The 19,669-nt window shown below is 43.3% G+C and overlaps 1 protein-coding gene across 1 annotated transcript in view; it reads right to left on the reverse strand.

Moving 5' to 3' along the window:
- Nucleotides 1-11,352: 11,352 nt before the first annotated feature.
- Nucleotides 11,353-19,669, reverse strand: part of GLE1 (GLE1 RNA export mediator) — a 42,647-nt gene continuing 34,330 nt past the window's right edge. Inside the window, exons 10-16 of the mRNA XM_082468344.1 lie at nt 19,155-19,297; nt 18,860-19,050; nt 18,249-18,378; nt 17,372-17,476; nt 14,606-14,688; nt 13,750-13,813; nt 11,353-12,544 (exon numbers count right to left, since the gene is read on the reverse strand). Of these exons, the coding sequence (XP_082324470.1) occupies nt 12,476-12,544; nt 13,750-13,813; nt 14,606-14,688; nt 17,372-17,476; nt 18,249-18,378; nt 18,860-19,050; nt 19,155-19,297 (785 nt within the window). The 3' untranslated portion in view covers nt 11,353-12,475. The remainder of the gene's footprint in view (nt 12,545-13,749; nt 13,814-14,605; nt 14,689-17,371; nt 17,477-18,248; nt 18,379-18,859; nt 19,051-19,154; nt 19,298-19,669) is intronic.

A 19,669-nucleotide genomic window follows, 5' to 3' on the forward strand; every position in this document is an offset into this window, starting at 1 on the left:
CCGGCGGCGGGCGGTCGCGAGCTCGGAGGGAGCGCCGCAGCGCGGCGCGAGGGGCGGGGGCGAGCGCCGGCCAACCAAAGGGGGCGGAGCTCCCGCCTGCTCGCTGCCTGATCACCCGGCGGAAAGGGCCGAGCGCTCCCGGAAAGAGCCGAAGCGGCGATGCGGCGGAAGAGTCGAGCCCCGGGAGGGCCGCGGGAGGGCCGCGGGCGGGTGGGGAAGGAAGAGTGCGCGCGCCAGGGGTGGGGGTTGATGGTGCAGTGGAGTCGCTGCCTCCGCCCAGGCGGGCAGAGATGCTCCGGCCGCACCGCCCTCCCCGCAGCTGGCATCCTCCAATCTTGCCCCTCCCCGCCCTGCAGAGAATCTTCGCCAGCCACCCCTCCGCCCCTGGGACCCCTTCCAGGACTGCAGCGAAGGGCGGGGCAGGGCCATCGCCGCAGTCTGGCAGGGGATGCTGCGCGTCCCAGCCGGAAAAACGCCCAGTCCCAAAGGGTGAGATCACCCGTGTGTTTTTCTTCCTCCTTCCCCCTTTCCCTAGGAGAAGGCTGGTGCCGGGGCCCCAAGTCAGCCTTCTCTGGTGGGAGTTGGGGTCAAGAAACCAAGGATGATTTGGGACTCCGGGTTTGAGAAGGTGGTAAGAAAAGGCCGAATCCGATCATAAAAAATAAAGTCCACTGATTTGGTGTTTATGTCTGTCATTCCTAGATTTGAAGAGTTAATAATTTCTTATATTCTTATATCAAAAGCTTTCGGACAGCTCAGCAGTGGAATAGGATGCATTCGTTGTATTTTATAAATGAGACATTGATTCTACTCGCCATTATTAATTGACCTTTCCTTTTGTACCAAGCACTATGCTATGTGTGTTACCTTTTTAAAAAATCTTTTTGCAATAATTTTATGATTTAGGTATTATTTCCTCATTTTACAAAAGAGCCCTGACATGGAAGCTAGGTCTCTTGCCCTGGATCAGGCAGCTAGCAAGAGGAAAAGCAAGGATTTGAATCCAGGCAGTCAGAACCTTCTCTTAAACAGTGTGCTATACTGCCTTGCCATAGGAAAGGGAGGCATTGTGATGGTGGATGCTGGAATGCTGAGAAAAGAAAAACAGAGGATTTCTGGAATTTCTGTTCCTTACAGTCTTAGCAGTTTAAGGGCCTGGCTCTGTAGCTAGAAGCCCTCAAGTAGGACGCCCTTTCCCCACCCCCATGACAGCTGGGCGACAGCCATAGAGAGTAGCATCCAGGTCATTCCTGTGCAGTCAGGCAGACCAGGAGCTCTGCAGCTCAGGAAGGCCTCAGCCTCCTGGTTACCAAGCACTTTCCCCTTTAAATAAATATAAAGGCACTAGGCACTGCACCAGAACTTGGGCCCGGGCCCAGCCCTGAGCTTCTTGGTCCTCAGTAGTTTGGCTTCTTCCCTGTGCCTGGGATCTGTAATCGGGTTTCTGAGCTGCTCGGGCTGGAGCCCTGATAATGAGGAAAAACTCCCCTATTCCCTTACTCTACCAGAGTGCAGAGAAAAGAAAAGGAGCGGCCACACCCCAGAAGCGGCTTTACGGAATCTGGAGGAAAGACACAGGAGCTGAGAGGCATTTCCTGCAATCCTCCATGTAGAGAAAACAGGACCGGGTAACTCCTGCCTGGGGTGTGCATTTCTGGGAACAGCTGATGGCGTCTTCTCCAGTGGGTAGCAGCAAAATGTTTAACCAAATACTCAGCTCTGGGTACAAAATGGCTAACACAATCATAGCTCTCCAAAATTTCCAAGACCGTCTGCTGTAGCAAAGAACGGGGCTCAAGGCTGTGGACAGGAGCTGCAAAAAGTATTTTTCTTTTATATCAATCTGGCCTCCTAGTGAAATGGGGGTTTTGCTTTTACCAGGCGCAAAACAGATTTGAGATCTTAGAGACAGCTTCTGTATTGATACAGAAATGAAAGTCTTATTTGTCGATCCTTTGTCTGATCTGAGACGTGGCCAAAACCCAGTGCCTCCAGCCCTGTGTAGTGCCCACCCACTCACCCACCCCATCCGCATTTGGCGCTGGAAATGAGACATTTAGAAAGCCCTTCTTCCTGTGTTCCACTGTCTGCCTACCTCACCTCCCACCAATTTCACCATATGCCTGACACTCTGCTAGGTGTGGGGAAGGAGATGATAAAGCAGACACTGGCTTTGTTTTCTGAGAGCCGCTCATTCAGAACAAAAACAAAAACAAAAAAGGGCAGCATAGCGGCTCTGTAACCAATCTAGTCATGTCCATCCCATCCTCTTGCAAAGGCGGGGGTACGGTTAGGACTGAATTCCGAGCTCCTTTTTCTTTTTTCTGTTTTCGGCTGTGCTTTGGGGCTTGTGGGATCTCAGTTCCCTGACCAGGGACTGAACCTGGGCCACGGCAGTGAAAGCCTGGAATCCTAATCACTAGGCCACCAGGGAACTCCTCCAAGCTCCTTTTTCTATTCTAGCCGTTCTAGGAAGGTTTGATATGTGCCCTAAGCTTAGGCATTTAGGTAGTCCCAATACCTTTTCGAGTCATTCGAGAGGTCAACCATTGGGAAAATCTCTCTCTTTCTCTAACACACACAAACACACACACACACACACACACACACACACACACACAGGAAAGTTAACAGGCAAGCACCACTCTTTTATGCCCTCCAAGAAGGGAGCCGATTGGGAAGTCACCCTGGCAGGTGTACTGTACTTCTTCCCAGATGAGATTCTGCAGTGTCAGAGCTGGCAAGGAATAGCACAGATCTTCAAAACAGTGACTGGAAGAATCTTGAAGACATTCTGCTAAGCGGAATAAACCAGACACAAAAGGACAAATATTGTATGATTCCACTTACAGGAGAACCCTAGAATAGTCATATTCACAGAGAGAAAGTGGAGCTGGGGTTGCCAGGGCCTGTGGGGATGGGAAAATGGGGAGCTAGTATTTAAGGGGTACAGAGTGGCAGTTTTGCAAGATGAGAAAGTTCTGGAGATGGATGGTGGTGATGGTTAACACAACAGTGTGAGTGTGCTTGATGCCAGACAACTAACTGTACACTTAAAAATGGTTTAAACTGTAAATTTTATGTGAAATTTTAAACTGTAAGTGTTACATTACTTTACAATGACTGCCTCTGAAATCAGGGGCCACGTTAGAGGAGAGGCCTGATAGCTGCTGGGAGCACGGACTTGACAGGCTGGTTTGCCTAACAGGACCGTACGTGACAGCAGAAATGTGAGCCCCTCACTCCCCTGGCACATCTTCCTAATCCAGCTGGTTTATTTCCCGTATGTACTCTCGCGGGACCACCTTTTAAGCCCCATCAGTCTCTCTCCTTCCTATTCATCCTGAACACACAGAATTAGTTTCATAAACCATGTGAAACCTTCTCAAAAAATTCTAGTAGTGGACTTCCCTGGTGGTGCAGTGGTTAAGAATTCGCCTGCCAACGCAGGGGACACAGGATCGAGCCCTGGTCCGGGAAGATTCCACATGCTGTGGAGCAACTAAGCCCATGTGCCACAACTACTGAGCCTGTGCTCTAGAGCCTGTGAGCCACAACTACTGAGCCCACGAGCCACAACTACTGAAGCCCATGTGCCACAACTACTGGAGCCCCCGTGCCTAGAGCCCGTGCTCTGCAACAAGAGAAGGCACTGCAATGAGAAGCCCGCGTACCGCAGCCAAGAGTAGCCCCCGCTCACTGCAACTAGAGAAAGCCCATGCAGCAATGAAGACCCAACACAGCCATAAATAAATAAATAAAATTCTAGTAGCTTCCCACTGCCTACCGAATCACCCAAACGATTTTATTGATTATTTTTTTATATAAATGTTTTAATTAATTTATTTATTTTTGTTTACATTGGGTTTTCCTTTGCTGCACGTGGGCTTTCTCTAGTTGCGGCAAGCAGGGGCTACACTTCATTGCGGTGCGTGGGCTTCTCATTGCAGTGGCTTCTCTTGTTGCGGAGCACGGGCTCTAGGCACACAGGCTTCAGTAGTTGTGGCACGTGGGCTCAGTAGTTGTGGCACACGGGCTCAGTAGTTGTGGCTCGCGGGCTCTAGAGTGCAGGCTCAGTAGTTGCAGTGCACGGGCTTAGTTGCTCCTCGGCATGTGGGATCTTCCTTGACCAGGGATCGAACCCGTGTCCCCTGCATTGACAGGAGGATTCTTAACCACTGTGCCACCAGGGAAGTCCCCACCCAAACTATTTTAATAGAGATTCCGAAGCCTCCACAAACTTTCCACAGCATTATTTCCTACTGCTCTTCTCTAGGTCTGAGCTTAGCCACTTCCTAAACAGGTTATTTATTCTTCCAACATCATGCTTTTGCTCACACTTTCCCCCTAAATTAGAATGTCCTTCTTTCCTAACACCCACTCCTCATTTCTGACAAATCTTACCCATTTTGAGTTTATGTAAGTAGAACCTTTCTGGAAGAGCAGTTTGGCGATATGGATCAGCATATGAAATTTGCATGCCATTTGACACAACATTATATTTAGGAATACAACCTAAGAAGGTAGAAAATATATTTAAGAATGTTAATAACTGTAAAAAAAAGAATTAGAAGCAGCTAGTCACCAACTGAAAAATGGTTAAGATTCATTAATTCAAGACTATATTGGTGATATAGTTCATACTGATTGACTTGAAAAATATCTAAGATGTTACCGAACAGTGGCAGTCAGTTACTTAAGAGCTATTTACTTAAGAGCTATATTTGTATATCCATGTATATATGCACAGAGATGATTAAAGAGATGTTCACAGTGGGTACCTAGAATAAAAGGCTTTTTGGACTTTTTTATCTCCTTTTAAAAAATTTACAGATAGTTTTAAGTATCTGGATCAAGTACTATCTCAAGATACTTTCTTGACCATCCTAACCTCCAACTAAAGCATTTCAAAAAGTATATTCTCAGAAATACTAGTCCCAAGAGAAGCTCAAGAGTTCCGTGGTAAGTTCGGGAAACAATATAAACTCTTGGAGGTTAATTCAAAGTATCATAGTTAAGGCACCAAAAAGTCCTGCAAGAAAAGTCCTTTTTCTCTTCTTTATAATCTAAACACTTTATTATGGAAGATTTCAAAGATAAACCTAGAAAATGGAATAGTACAATGAACCTCCATCTGCTCATTACCCAGCTTCAACAGTTATCAACATCCTGCCATTCTTATTTCATATAGTACTTCACCTAGTTTACCTTTAACACAGTAGCTGCCAAACTTCTTTGCTGAACTCTTTTTTAGGATCCTGCAGAAAAACTTCCTGGACAAAGCTGACCTAAATGAAATGGAGCTATCTTCTGCACTATGGTAACTTTTAGTTCAAACCATCAAGCACTCCAAGTTTGTAAATCACATTCTCCATTGAATTAAAATTCTACCCCCCAGTCACCTACTTCAAGTAGGAAGCATTTTGCAAAACCTGTTTATTTTTTAAAATATTTACTTATTTATTTATTTGGCTGCCATCGGGTCTTAGTTGCGGCACACAGGATTTTTGATGTGGCAGGTGGGATCTTTTGTTGTGGCGCACAGGCTCCAGAGTGTGTGGGCTCAGTAGTTGCGGCACGTGGGCTTAGTTGCTCTGTGGCATGTACGATCTTAGTTCCCCGACCAGGGATTGAACCTGCATCCCCTGCATTGAAGGTGGATTCTTAACCACTGGACCACCGGGAAGTCCAGCAAAACCTGTTTAGAGTCAACTTTCCATCCCTGCTACAGGTTGATGGCTTCAAGGTCACCTTGGCATCACCGTCCTGTTTTCAGGGTTGTAGGTTCTAGAGCTTGAATTTGTCACCTCATCAAATTGTAGGCCTGATTTTGTTGTTGTTGTTTGTTTTTTTAAGTGGGGGAGAGGATTATCTTTTTTTTTAATATGTTTATTTATTTACTTTTGTCTGTGTTGGGTCTTCGTTGCTGCACATGGGCTTTTTTCTTTAGTTGCGGTGAGTGGGGGCTACTCTTCCTTGCAGTGTGCAGGCTTCTCATTGAGGTGGCTTCTCTTGTTGCGGAGCATGGGCTCTAGGCACGCAGGCTTCAGTAGTAGTGGCACGTGGGCTCAGTAGTTGTGGCTTGTGGGCTCTAGAGCTCAGGCTCAGTAGTTGTGGCGCATGGGCTTAGTTGCTCTGCGGCATGTGGGATCTTCCCGGGCCAAGGCTCGAACCCGTGTCTCCTGCATTGGCAGGTGGATTCCCGACCACTGCGCCACCAGGGAAGTCCCAGTAAAACCTGTTTAGAGTCAACTTTCCATCCCTGCTACAGGTTGATGGCTTCAAGGTCACCTTTGGCATCACCGTCCTGTTTGCAGGGTTGTAGGTTCTAGAGCTTGAATTTGTCACCTCATCAGAATTGTAGGCCTGATTTTGTTGCTGTTGTTTGTTTTTTTTTTAAGTGGGGGAGAGGATTATCTTTTAATTTTGAAATAATTTCAGATTTGTAAAAAATTACAAGAGTAATAGAAAGAAATCCCATACACCCTTCATCCGGATTCCCCAATTTGTTAACAATTGACCACATTTGCTCTATTATTCTGATGGTATATACTTACACATACACACACACGTGTAGATATTTTCCCCCTGAATCATTTGAGAATAAGTTGCATGCCCAGTCACCCCTAAGTACTTTAAGAACAAGTACTTTTATTTTTATAACCACAATACAATGATCAAAGTCAGGAAATTAATGTTGACATAATACTGCTATCTAACATACAGATCTTATTCAAGTTTTGCTAATTGTCCCAACATCCTTTACAAGACAAACACACAGAAAGATCTTTTTTTTTTCCTGGACCAGGTTCCAATCCAGCATCATGTACTATATTTAGTGTAAACATCCTGAAGGAGCTAAAAGAAAAATGTTTCTTGGGCTTCCCTGGTGGCGCAGTGGTTAAGAATCCCCCTGCCAATGCAGGGGACACAGGTTCGAGCCCTGGTCTGGGAAGATCCCACATGCCGCAGAGCGGCTGGGCCCGTGAGCCACAACTACTGAGCCTGGCGTCTGGAGCCTGTGCTCCGCAACAAGAGAGGCCGCGATAGTGAGAGGCCCGCGCACCGCGATGAAGAGTGGCCCCCGCTCGCCGCAGCTAGAGAAAGCCCTTGCACAGAAACAAAGACCCAACACAGCCAAAAATAAATAAATAAATAAATAAAATTTAAAAAAAAAAAAAAAAAAAAGAAAAATGTTTCTTGAATACATCATCTGTGTAGACTGATATTTACAGTAAATGGAGCCTGGCTGTAAACTAGATGATATTATAAATTCCTCTATAATGGGTGTTTCTGTAAATCCATCACATAGCTGGGAGACCATAGCTCTCATCTGCTTTCTGCAGGTCCACAGGACCTAGTATCAGGGATTCATTAACGGCACAGAGAAAAGGGAAGTGAATGGCCAAGCCTGATAAGGCACCTGTGGGAAGCTCTGTAGCTCTTTTTTCCTGGCACTGAGATAGAAGACGTCCAAACCTAATTACGTCACTGCTATCACCACAGGAAGCTTGAGAAGTGGGGGAAAGCTCCTAGCATGTGGGTGGGAAACCTCCAGAACAACTCCATTCTTCTATCCAAGGGATGTGTTGGGTTTCTCTCCCATTGGAATTTCCAATTCATCATCAAATTTGCTTTAAAATGATGTAGGACAGGATTTCCCTGGTGGCGCAGTGGTTGAGAATCCGCCTGTCAATGCAGGGGACACTGGTTCAAGCCCTGGTCTGAGAAGATCACACATGCCACGGAGCAACTAAGCCCATGCGCCACAACTACTGAGCCTGCGCTCTGGAGCCCGTGAGCTACAACTACTGAAGCCCATGCTCTGCAACAAGAGAAGCCACCGCAGTGAGAAGCCCACGCATGACAATGAAGAGTAGCCCCTGTTCGTTGCAACTACAGAAAGCCCACGCGCAGCAACGAAGACCCAACGCAGCCGAAAATAAATAAATAAATAAATAAATGATGTAGGACAATGATAAGACAAAAATATGGGCACTCAGCCTAAGAAATGAGGTCAAACTTGAAAGGAGGCAAGCAGGCAAGTGAGCGCTTGAATTTAAATACAGATGCAGTCCTTGGTATTCTACTCTTAGAAATCTGACGCTAGTAACCACCAGGAGTCACCACTATCGGCCAGCAATCTCTACCTCTGGAGGCAACGCTATCCGTGAGTATCGAAAACCTGGCCTCCCTGATGCTCTCCTTTCTTGGTTTACCATCAAGAACCCAATAGGAATACCAAGCATTAAATGACATGTGCAACACTTGTTAAACATGTCTAGAGAAAGAAGATTCAAATATTCTAAGAGGTGTTTGCTGTGGAGTGGTACAAATTCAAAGTGGAGGAGACCTTAGAGATCATCTTGTCCAGTGATTTTTTTATATTTCATTTTTGGCAGAACTTTGCCATATATAATCTTACAAAGAACTCCAATATATACAGCACATAAAGCAAAAAGGCTGTGGCAGAGAGAATCCCAGCGTTCCATGCAGGCCCATTAGTCCTATTAAAGGCTGTGCAAATGTGAGCTGCTTAACTCCAGTAAGAGGCAGTGCTCACCTCCTGGTTCCATTTTCATAATTACTAATAGAACAGCTTTCCAGCAGATGGCAGTAGTAGGAAGGGAAGCCTTTTAAAAATTTGCACAAAGCCTCCATATGCTGACTGACTACACAGCTGAGCCCCATCCACTCAACACCCTGAAGTCAGTGCTTCCCAAGTTGTTCCGTCATGATGCACAGAAAATGCCATTTGTAAAGCACAGGTAGAGAGAGGAAGTGCAAATGGCCATGGGCCCCATGGGCTACAGAGATCAGTGGGCTATGACACACAGCAGGGAAGCTCTGCCCTAAGGCACTGCTACTGAGCACAATTTGAAAACTACTCATCTGGTGACTGGTCCAATTCTTGTGTTTCGCAGGTGGGGATACTGAGGTTCAGAGAGTGGATGACCCACTCAAGGCCACAAACCTAAAAGTGAATTGAAAATCTGAAAGATGCCACCAGAAAACTAGTAGAACTAATCAATGAATTTGGTAAGGTTGCAGGATACAAAACTAATGCACAGAAATCTCTGGCATTCCTATACACTAACAATGAAAGATAAGAAAGAGAAATTAAGGAAACAATCCCATTTACCATCACAACAAAAAGAATAAAATATCTAGGAATAAACCTACCTAAGGAGGCAAAAGACCTGTACTTAGAGAACTATAAAACACTGATGAAAGAAATCAAAGATAACATGAACAGATGGAGACATATACCATGCTCCTGGATTAGAAGAATCAATATTGTAAATATGACTATACTACCCAAGGCAATCTACAGGTTCAATGCAATCCCTATCAAATTACCAATGGCATTTTTCACAGAACTAGAACAAGAAATTTTACAATTTGTATGGAAACACAAAAGACCCTGAATAGCCAAAGCAATCTTAAGAAAGAAAAATGGAGCTGGAGGAATCAGGCTCCTGGACTTCAGACTATACTACAAAGCTACAGTAATCAAGACAATATGGTACTGGCACAAAAACAGAAATATAGATCAATGGAACAGGACAGAAAGCCCAGAGATAAACCCACGCACATATGGTCACCTTATCTTTGACAAAGGAGGCAAGAAAATACAATGGAGAAAAGACAGCCTCTTCAATAAGTGGTGCTGGGAAAACTGGACAGCTACATGTAAAAGAATGAAATTAGAACACTCCCTAACACCATACACAAAAATAAACTCAAAATGGATTAGAGACCTAAATGTAAGACTGGACACTATAAAACTCTTGGAGGAAAACATAGGAAGAACACTCTATGACATAAATCACAGCAAGATCCTTTTTGACCCATCTCCTAGAGAAATGGAAATAAAAACAAAAATAAACAAATGGGACATAATGAAACTTAAAAGCTTTTGCACAGCAAAGGAAACCATAAACAAGATGAAAAGACAACCCTCAGAATGGGAGAAAATATTTGCAAACGAATCAACAGACAAAGGATTAATCTCCAAAATATATAAGCGCTCATAAAGCTCAACAACAACAAAAAACAAACAACCCAATCCAAAAATGGGCAGAAGACCTAAATAGACATTTCTCCAAAGAAGATATACAGATGGCCAACAAATACATGCAAAGATGCTCAACATCACTAATTACTGAGAAATGCAAATCAAAACCACGATGAGGTATTAACTCACATTGGGCAGAATGGCCATCTCAAAAAATTTAGGAACAATAAATGCTGGAGAGGGTGTGGAGAAAAGGGAACCTTCCTGCACTGTTGGTGGGAATGTAAATTGATACAGCCACTATGGAGAACAGTATGGAGGTTCCTTAAAAAACTAAAATAGAACTACCATATGACCCAGCAATCCCACTACTGGGCATATACCCTGAGAAAACCATAATTTAAAAAGAGTCATGTACCACAATGTTCACTGCAGCACTATTTACAAAAGCCAGGACATGGAAGCAACCTAAATGTCCACCAACAGATGAATGGATAAAGAAGATGTATCGCATATATACAATGCAATATTACTCAGCCATAAAAAGGAAGAAAATTGAGTTATTTGTAGTGAGGTGGATGGACCTAGAATCTGTCATACAGAGTGAAGTAAGTCAGAAAGAGAAAAACAAATACTGTATGCTAACACATATATATGGAATTTAAAAAAGTGGAAGTGATGAACCTAGTGGCAGGGCAGGAATAAAGACACAGACATAGACAATGGACTTGAGGGCACGGGGGCAGGGGGGGAAGGGGAAGCTGGGATGAAGTCAGAGAGTAGCACTGATGTATATACAGTACCAAAGGTAAAATGGATGGCTAGTGGGAAGCTGCTGCATAGCACAAGGAGATCAACTCGATGCTTTGTGACGACCTAGAGGGATGGGATAGGGAGGGTGGAAGGAAGATGCAAGAGGGAGGAGATATGGGATATATGTATACATATAGCTGATTCACTTTATTGTACAGCAAAAACTAACACAACATTGTAAAGCATTTATATTCCAATAAAGATGTGAAAAAAATTTTTTAAAAAAGTGAATTGAACCCAAGTCTCTAGACTCCTTCCCCAGTGTTCATTCCATTGTGTCCACATCAAAAGACTTTAATTCTTTCCCATCTGCTAGATAAAACAGGGTCAGTTATTGGTATATAATTCCACAAAAGAAATGACAGAAAAAAAGCAGCTTTCCCAAGGTGAAGGTCAAGAAGACAAAAAAGGGAACAACATACCACTCTATACCTAGACTCGGGCACCACCATGCCCCTCATGATTTACACAGCTCCAGGTACAGGAAGTTGATCATACTGAACCGACTAGATACCAGCAAGGGGTTTTTAAAAATCAAGCTTTATTACTTATCTTTTGGCACTACAGTCAATAATTCACAGAATGGGTTGCTTCGAGCGACTCAAAATTACCAGGGAATCCTCCACAACAAACACAACCCCACATACAACATTTACTACAGAGGAATAGATCCAAGAGAATGAGTCTTTCCATAAAGCAAACCTCAACTCTTATCTGAACAGCCAGACTCTGGATTTTTGTAGTGGCTTTAGTCAGGCAAATCTATCATCATTCATTACTCAGAACATGTAAAAAAAATTATAAGGCAGTTCTCAATTCTTCCCCAACATCTTTATTAAACCCCTGATTCATTGCTTATGGATGCTCAGCTCATGTACAATGTTGCAAGCTCCATCTCAGCCCATCTTAATTCAAATTGAAAAACAAAGTTTGGTTCATGCATCCTGAGTCATCCAGGAACCAAATTCCAAAGTAAGAGGACAAACAGTGCTTCCTGGTTCAATATACCATGTGTTAACAGTCCTAATCCCAGACACTAAGCTACCTCTGAGGCAATTTGGGACTGACTTAGCCCATGTCTACACCAGGCATTTCTTCTGAATTTATAATTACTTCACAAGCTGACTAAGGCAAAACAAACATAACCCAGTCCTGCATGTGAGGGTTTGGGCCTCATTTATTAACTGCTACTTTAAAGGTGACCTTGAGTCTTTGCTCCTCCTGGGAATTATTCTGAACGGGGACAGCATGTGGGGAGGGGCTGGGGTGTGGTGGTGGAGGGAAAAGCACTTCAGCTCAGAGTGAAATGGTCAAGGTATTAACCTACCTTCTGAAAGATACTAGAGACAAAGGAAATCAAGGGTGAGATCAAGTGCTAAACTCTTCTCCTAATTTTGTTTTCAAATTTTTTGCAAAAATGAGAAAGGTCAATTCTGCTTACTCTGTCATGTCTCCTTTAAGGAGTCATCATATCTACTAGAGGACCTCCTACAGTTGTGACCCATGAAAATCTGCTCTCCTAGTCACAAGATACAAATACACAAAACACATATTGACATGACTTCTCCCAAATACAGCTTGTCTTCAGTTGCTTTATTATTGTCCCTTTGCAACAAAATGGTGATGGTGGGCGATGGAGTAACATCAGGAACGCCAGAAGGAGGAAGTCAGAAAGCCCTTGGGGAGAGGAATCTCCTTGCGCTGCAAACATTTCTGGTCAGGGAAAGACAAAGAAAACAGAATGATTCTCTGATAACACTGCTTCCAACACTTAAAGTTTGGAAGAAACTTTGAGGGACAGCAAGTGGAAGTAAGTCCTATGGATGTAGTACATATATAGCCAATGGAATATTACTCAGCCATAAAAAAACCCAAAATAATGCCATTTGCAGCGATGTGGATGGACCTAGAGATTGTCATACTGAGTGAAGTAAGTCAGAGAAAGACAAATATCATATAATATCGCTTATATGTGGAATCTAAAAAAATAGTACAAATGAACTTCTTTACAAACCAGAAATAGAGTCACAGATGTAGAAAACAAACTTATGGTTATGAGGTGGGGGGAGGGATAAATTGGTTGATTGGGACTGACATATACACACTATATAAAATAGATAATAAGAACCTACTATATAGCACAGGAAACTACTCAATACTCTGCAATGACGTATATGGGAAAAGAGTCTAAAAGAGAGTGGATATATGTTTATGTATAACTGATTCACTGTGCTATACAGCAGAAACTAACACAACATTGTAAATCAACTATACTCCAATAAAAATTAATTGAAAAAAAAAAAAAAAGGTTGTCTATAAGACTTCTCCTTCTGCATGAATTGCAGCGGAGGACAAATGCCAGGGTATTGTTAATGTCCGTCCCACTCTCATCTCCCACAGCCTGGCCTCACCTTTCACTACTGCAATTTCCCCAACTGGGCTACTGGAAACTGGAAGTCAGTTGGCTGTCTTGGCAGACGTACCACAGAGTTCTCAATGATCTGTCAAAATTCACCTCTTAAAGTTTTTTGGCACTTGGAAAAAGGAGAGGAGTCTGGCTCAAACTGAAGTCTGTTCTCGTGGAGAAAAGTGACCACACCTACCTGTCCCCTAGACCTGAGGCTGAGAAAAGAACCTTGGCCAACATGCAAACAGTGTATCAGTGAGATAAGATTCATTACATATATTTTATTCGTCTCTTAGGAGAGCTTTTCCCCACGGGCAGTATGGACAACGACGCGTAGGAAGACGATGAAATGGCAGCCCTTAAGGTGAAGAGGGGCTGATGGACAAAAAAGTAGGGTTCGGAAAAATCAAGAGGAAGAGACCGCAGTCAGAGTCTGGATGTGCAAGACACGTCGGACACAGGTGCACTGGAGGTCAACAGTCTGGGACGTGCTGGTCTAAGGGCATCTTACCTCCAAGAACTGCTTGAGGCGTATGAAGGAACCCATCTGTCCTGAGCTGGTGATGGCTTCAATCCTACAGGGAGAGAAAGAAGACAGGTGAGTCACACCTATGACTCACACTTATCTTTTGGAGGAGTTAAGAGACCTGCTGATCTGGAGGAAGGGGCAGATCAAACGACTCACAGACATGTCTTCTAAACTGGATGCTGTCGCTCTACTAAATGGTCTCAACATTTTTTTCTTTTCTTTTCTTTTTTCTTTTCTCATGCCCCCTGCAGTGGAAGCACAGAGTCTTAACCACTGGACCGCCAGGGAAGTCCCTCAACATTTTTTTCAAGTAAGTGGATGAAGGAGAAGAGAGCACTGTTCCTTTCCAAGGTCTTTGTGACCAGGTGGGATGGGCGCTGCCAATGCCTTTCCCCACTTTGAAAGGCCAGTTGAGTTGAGAGGAATGAGAAGGGTCCTTGAAGGTGAATGCCACAACAGAGTCAAGCAAACTGGCTGACCAATCAGTTTCACCAACTGATTTACTGAAGGGGTTTGCCTCCTTGGTTTCATTCATGACTGCATGTAAGCACCATCCCAGATTATCTGGGGGAGTTTAGAAAAGAAGAGAGTTTAAAAAATGTCAGGTATCTGAATCCAAGATCTTCCTAATTTGTTTTTTTTATTTAGTCAACAATATTTAAGAGAGACTTCAGAAGCGTTTATTCAAATAACAAAGAGGAGAAGGATGGGAGCAGATGTTACATGTAACACAGGTGCTTAACTGAGTCAGAAACAGCATGTAACAGCAGCCACGGTATCTGACGTCATAAGTTTTCACCTACCAAATCCCCTGGTGTCTACTCAACAAGTCTAATACCTGGGGAAGTAGTCCTCTTTGATGAGAAGTATCATCTTCCAGAACTGGAGCTGGTACTGCTTCATGAGGGCATTCCCACACACCTAGAGGGGAAGGTGGGCACCATCAGAGCAGAGAATGAAAATTCACACTCATATGAGAGATCCATAAAGGACAATCAGACCTTTGCCTTTTGTTCCTATCAAGAATTTCAACCACAATGCCACTTAGCCAGCTAAGCAAGGGAATTAAAATCCAGCTTTCTTCTGAAGCATTCCTCATATATGGTAATACCTCCATTTAACCAGACTGCCAGGTAGCCAGGTGTTTCAGAAAACGTGAATCAAACTTAACTTACTATTGATTCTATGGAACAGGATAGAAAGCCCAGAGATAAATCCACGTACCTATGGTCAACTAATCTATGACAAAGGGGCAAGGATATACAATGGAGAAAAGACAGTCTCTTCAATAAGTGGTGCTGGGAAAATTGGACAGCTATATGTAAAAGAATGAAATTAGAACACTCCCTAACACCATACACAAAAATAAACTCAAAATGGATTAGAGACCTAAATGTAAGACCGGACACTATAAAACTCTTAAAGGAAAACATAGGAAGAACACTCTTTGACATAAATCAGAGCAAGATCTTTTTTGATCCACCTCCTACAGTAACGGAAATAAAAACAAAAATAAACAAATGGAACCCAATGAAACTTAAAAGCTTTTGTAAAGCAAAGAAAACTACAAACAAGATGAAAAGACAACCCTCAGAATGGGAGAAAATATTTGCAAACGAATCAATGGACAAAGGATTAATCTCCCAAATATATAAACAGCTCATGCAGCTCAATACTAAAAAAACAAACAACCCAATCCAAAAATGGGCAGAAGACCTAAATAGACATTTCTCCAAAGAAGACATACAGATGGCCAAGAAGCACATGAAAAGCTGCTCAACGTCACTAATTATTAGAGAAATGCAAATCAAAACTACAATGAGGTATCACCTCACACCAGTTAGAATGGGCATCATCAGAAAATCTACAAACAACAAATGCAGGAGAGGGTGTGGAGAAAAGGGAACCCTCTTGCACTGTTGGTGGGAATGTAAATTGATACAGCCACTATGGAGAACAGTATGAAGGTTCCTTAAAAAACTAAAAACAGAATTACCATATGACCCAGCAATCCCACTACTGGGCATATACCCAGAGAAAACCATAATTCAAAAAGACACATGCACCCCAATGTTCATTGCAGCACTATTTACAATAGCCAGGTCATGGAAGCAACCTAAATGCCCATCGACAGATGAATGAATAAAGAAGATGTGGCACATATATACAATGGAATATTACTCAGCCATAAAAAGGAACGAAATTGGGTCATTTGTAGAGATGCGGATGGATCTAGAGACTGTCATACAGAGTGAAGTAAGGCAGAAAGAGAAAAACAAATATCGTATATTAACGCATATATGTGGAACCTAGAAAAACGGTACAGGTGAACCTGTCTGCAGGGCAGAAATAGAGACACAGATGTAGAGAACAAACATATGGACACCAAGGGGGGCAAGTCGCTGGGGATGGTGGTGGTGGTATGAATTGGGAGATTGGGATTGACATATATACACTAAAATGTATAAAATGGATAACTAATAAGAACCTGCTGTATAAAAAATAAATAAAATAAAGTTCAAAAAAACCCAACCAAACAAAAAAAAACTTTACTATTGATTCTAAAGGTATGACATACTTCCCATATTGTGACTTCAGGAGCTTTAAGGTGACTAGAAACTGTTGGCGTTATAGGCCAAATGGTCCCGGATTTGTTATGTCATGTGCCCCAAGCCTTTATTCTTTAAGAACTGTCTCCTTTCCACAGAAACCCTTACCCTTTCCCTATAGTGGGTCCCTAATAGGCAGTTAGGACTATACGGAGCCTTCTAGGTGAGACTGGTGCCTGACCCACGCTGGTTAATCATATTTTCTCTCCTGGGAATTAGCAATCACAATGGTGGGACATTAGTCCCATTACACTGGGTGATCACACTGAGGCTGAGGGATATAGCCCAGGATGGCATCTTCTCCACTATGCACAGAAAACTTCAGAAAGTTGGCTTATAGAGCAAGAAGGAGGCAACCTGCAGGAAGAGCAGACATGAAAGACCACGTGGTCCCAGAGGGAGGCTGCCTTGCTACCTGGTGACATTCCAGTTCCTGGTTCCAGGCCCTGATGAGATTCAATCGCACATCCTACCCTTGATTCTGGAGTGAGTCATTTCTATATCCCTAAAACAAATTCCTTTTCACTTGTACTGGGATGTACAGTTTTCTGTTCTTTAGAACGAGAAGACAACCACACAGAAAAGGAAAGTACACTGTGAAGAAAAATCAAAAGCTAGGTTTGTCTTGGGGATCAGGAAAAAATTTATGGCACTGGACCCTAATGCTGTTCACCATTAGTCTCTATTTCTTTTTTTTTTTTAGCTCCTAAAATCCTTGTAATTTCCTAAGTGATAAAGGTAAAAAGAGTATCTTTTGTTGTACATATATTTATGTATTTTAAAAATTTTTTGGCTATGCGGCATGTGGGATCTTAGTTCCCTGACCAGGGATTGAACCTGCGCCTTCGCAGCGAAAGCGCAGAGTCCTAACCACTGGACCGCCAGGAAATTCCCATTAGTCTCTATCTCTATATTCCTTTCCCAGTCACGTCACACAGTGGCCGAAGGCTGCTTCAACCACTGGCTCTCTCTCGTGTGATACCTGTATTACGTACCTCCAGGAAATCAAAGAGGAGGGTGGCTGTCACATCTGACAGGGGCTCCATGTTTAAGATCTGTGCCAACCAGCGCCAGCCATGATTTAAGCCATGAGGGTGAATCTGGGAGGAGAGAGGCTTGGTCACTGTTTAATCTCATTTTATGCAGAGATCTAAATTTCCACCATTATCATCCAGCCATTACCAACAGGACATGAACCCCCAGATCATCTAACCTAAGCACATGCCACAGGGCAGAAACAACACAAGCCAAACAAATTCTGTTTTTAAATACTGCATATATTGGTACCCACACATTCTTCACAGCATCCCTTCAACACAGGGCTGTCAGCTTCAGTTTCAGGGATTCCACAGTTACGCTCATAGACATTTTATTTATTATTCTTGGTATCTTTAGCACAGAACCTGGGACATAGCAGATGCACAATAAAAACTTCTTGGATTCAATCAACCTATATTCCTTTCTCTTTAGGTTTCCAAGTCCATCAACTCCTCCAACCCTCTAATCTCCATTCCTTGAAAAAAGGACTGGGCTGGGAGGTCAAAGCCCTGGCCCCCAGCCGTGGCTCTGTCATTGACAAGTGTGTATCACTACAGCTTGCTAAGCCTCCGTCTGTCCATCTGTGAAGTAAGGTATGTGACCTAGATGGCCTCTAAGGCACCAACTGGTCTCTGAACAAATGACTCTGATGATCCGAAAGTTTCCTAATAATCAACATCAACTTCTCTGAAGAGCACCTATGAAGCAGCAACAGTCTAACTTATCACGTGACTGGACTGCCTCTCTGAAAGGCCAATGTTTCCTGCAGGCAAGATACACTAATGCGGACTCTGGTCCAACCTCTCATTATCGATACTAAGCCGCTTCTACTACCTCTTGTCGGTTTCCATACGGCCACCGGAGCTGGATGACGGCAGCGTAGAGACGGATCATCCCAGACATGCGTTTCAGAAAGTTGTCTTGCTGTTCTACTCTGGAATCCGTCACTTGGTAGCCAAGCATCCTATGTGGGAAGAAAATATTCAATGTGACAAGGCCAAAGTGAGGGTGACCAATTACTTTTTATGGCTAAAAGTAACAATATATTATTATTACATTTAGCATTATTATTAATACATTTTTACATGCTACTCACATCTATTATCAAATCTGTGCATCATGTAAACCCTGAGAAGTAAATTCCCAGGAGGTAATGGATACCATTTCCCCCATCTACAAGTCATGAAAATAATGTTTAAAGAGATTAAATGATTTCCCCATTTTTGCAAATCTATTAAAAGACAAAGCAGGGATAAAATTCTAAGACCCCTGGATTCTAAATCCAGTATTCTAAAGCCATCCAGTTTGCACGAAAGACACTGTATTCTCTGATAGAATGTTCCAGGTACATAAGAGATGTTCTGAGGAGAGGAAACAAATCCCAGTTCTATTTCTATTTCATTCATCACTCTAGGGATAGTGAGTAAGGAGAAAAACAACTTCACCTCTGATAATCTTCCAAAGCCATTCCCTCTTTGAAAGCTGGATAGAAAGGAACAGAGTAAGGACACTTCTTGTGCAGATGAGCAAGGATGAGGTCCCCCACTTTGGGGTGGAGCTCCCAGATCCCGGATGCCACGACTGCGATGGGGAATGCTGCTTCATGATGGGAGGCCACTTCCTCCTCCCCTTGTTTCTGGGAGCACAGAGAGGGGGTGATTTTAAGTTAATACTCGAGAAAGGTTTAAAGGTTGTACACCAGCCTCTTCTTCCCATACCTTTGGCAACAAGGTTCCTCACCACAAATTTCTCTGCCAGTTTGTACTGGACAAAGTCCAGGCCCTGTGGGTTAAGTGTGACGGACACAGAGCGCCCACCAGACTGAACGGGTTTTCCAGAGAGTAAGCTGTGGATCTTGTCAAAGATCTCCTTCAGCTTTGAGCCTGGGTATGAAAGACAAAGTTAGTGAAAAGATACAACTGCAGTCAATCTATTTTTTTCATCACTGCAGTAACAAATCCTCTATACAAACCGAGCTGAGCAGCCCTACAGAAAGTCAGAGCCTAAAGCCAAAATACAGATGCGGGAAAATGTATGACAATCAAATCCATGCTGTGGGGGATGAGAAAGTACATAAAGCGTGGTACTATTCGAAGGAATTCCTTATTTGCAGAGTGAACTAATTCTGAAACTGACACAGCCGAGAGATGAACAGTAGTATAGAAATAGGTGTTGAATTGTTACAGATGCCACGGGTGTGGCGGATGTCCCTAGAGAAGTCACTTGCAACTCTAGGGAAAACCTTCTAAAGGATC

Source organism: Balaenoptera physalus (assembly GCF_965194825.1).
Source record: "Balaenoptera physalus genome assembly, chromosome: 7".
NCBI lineage: Eukaryota > Metazoa > Chordata > Mammalia > Artiodactyla > Balaenopteridae > Balaenoptera > Balaenoptera physalus.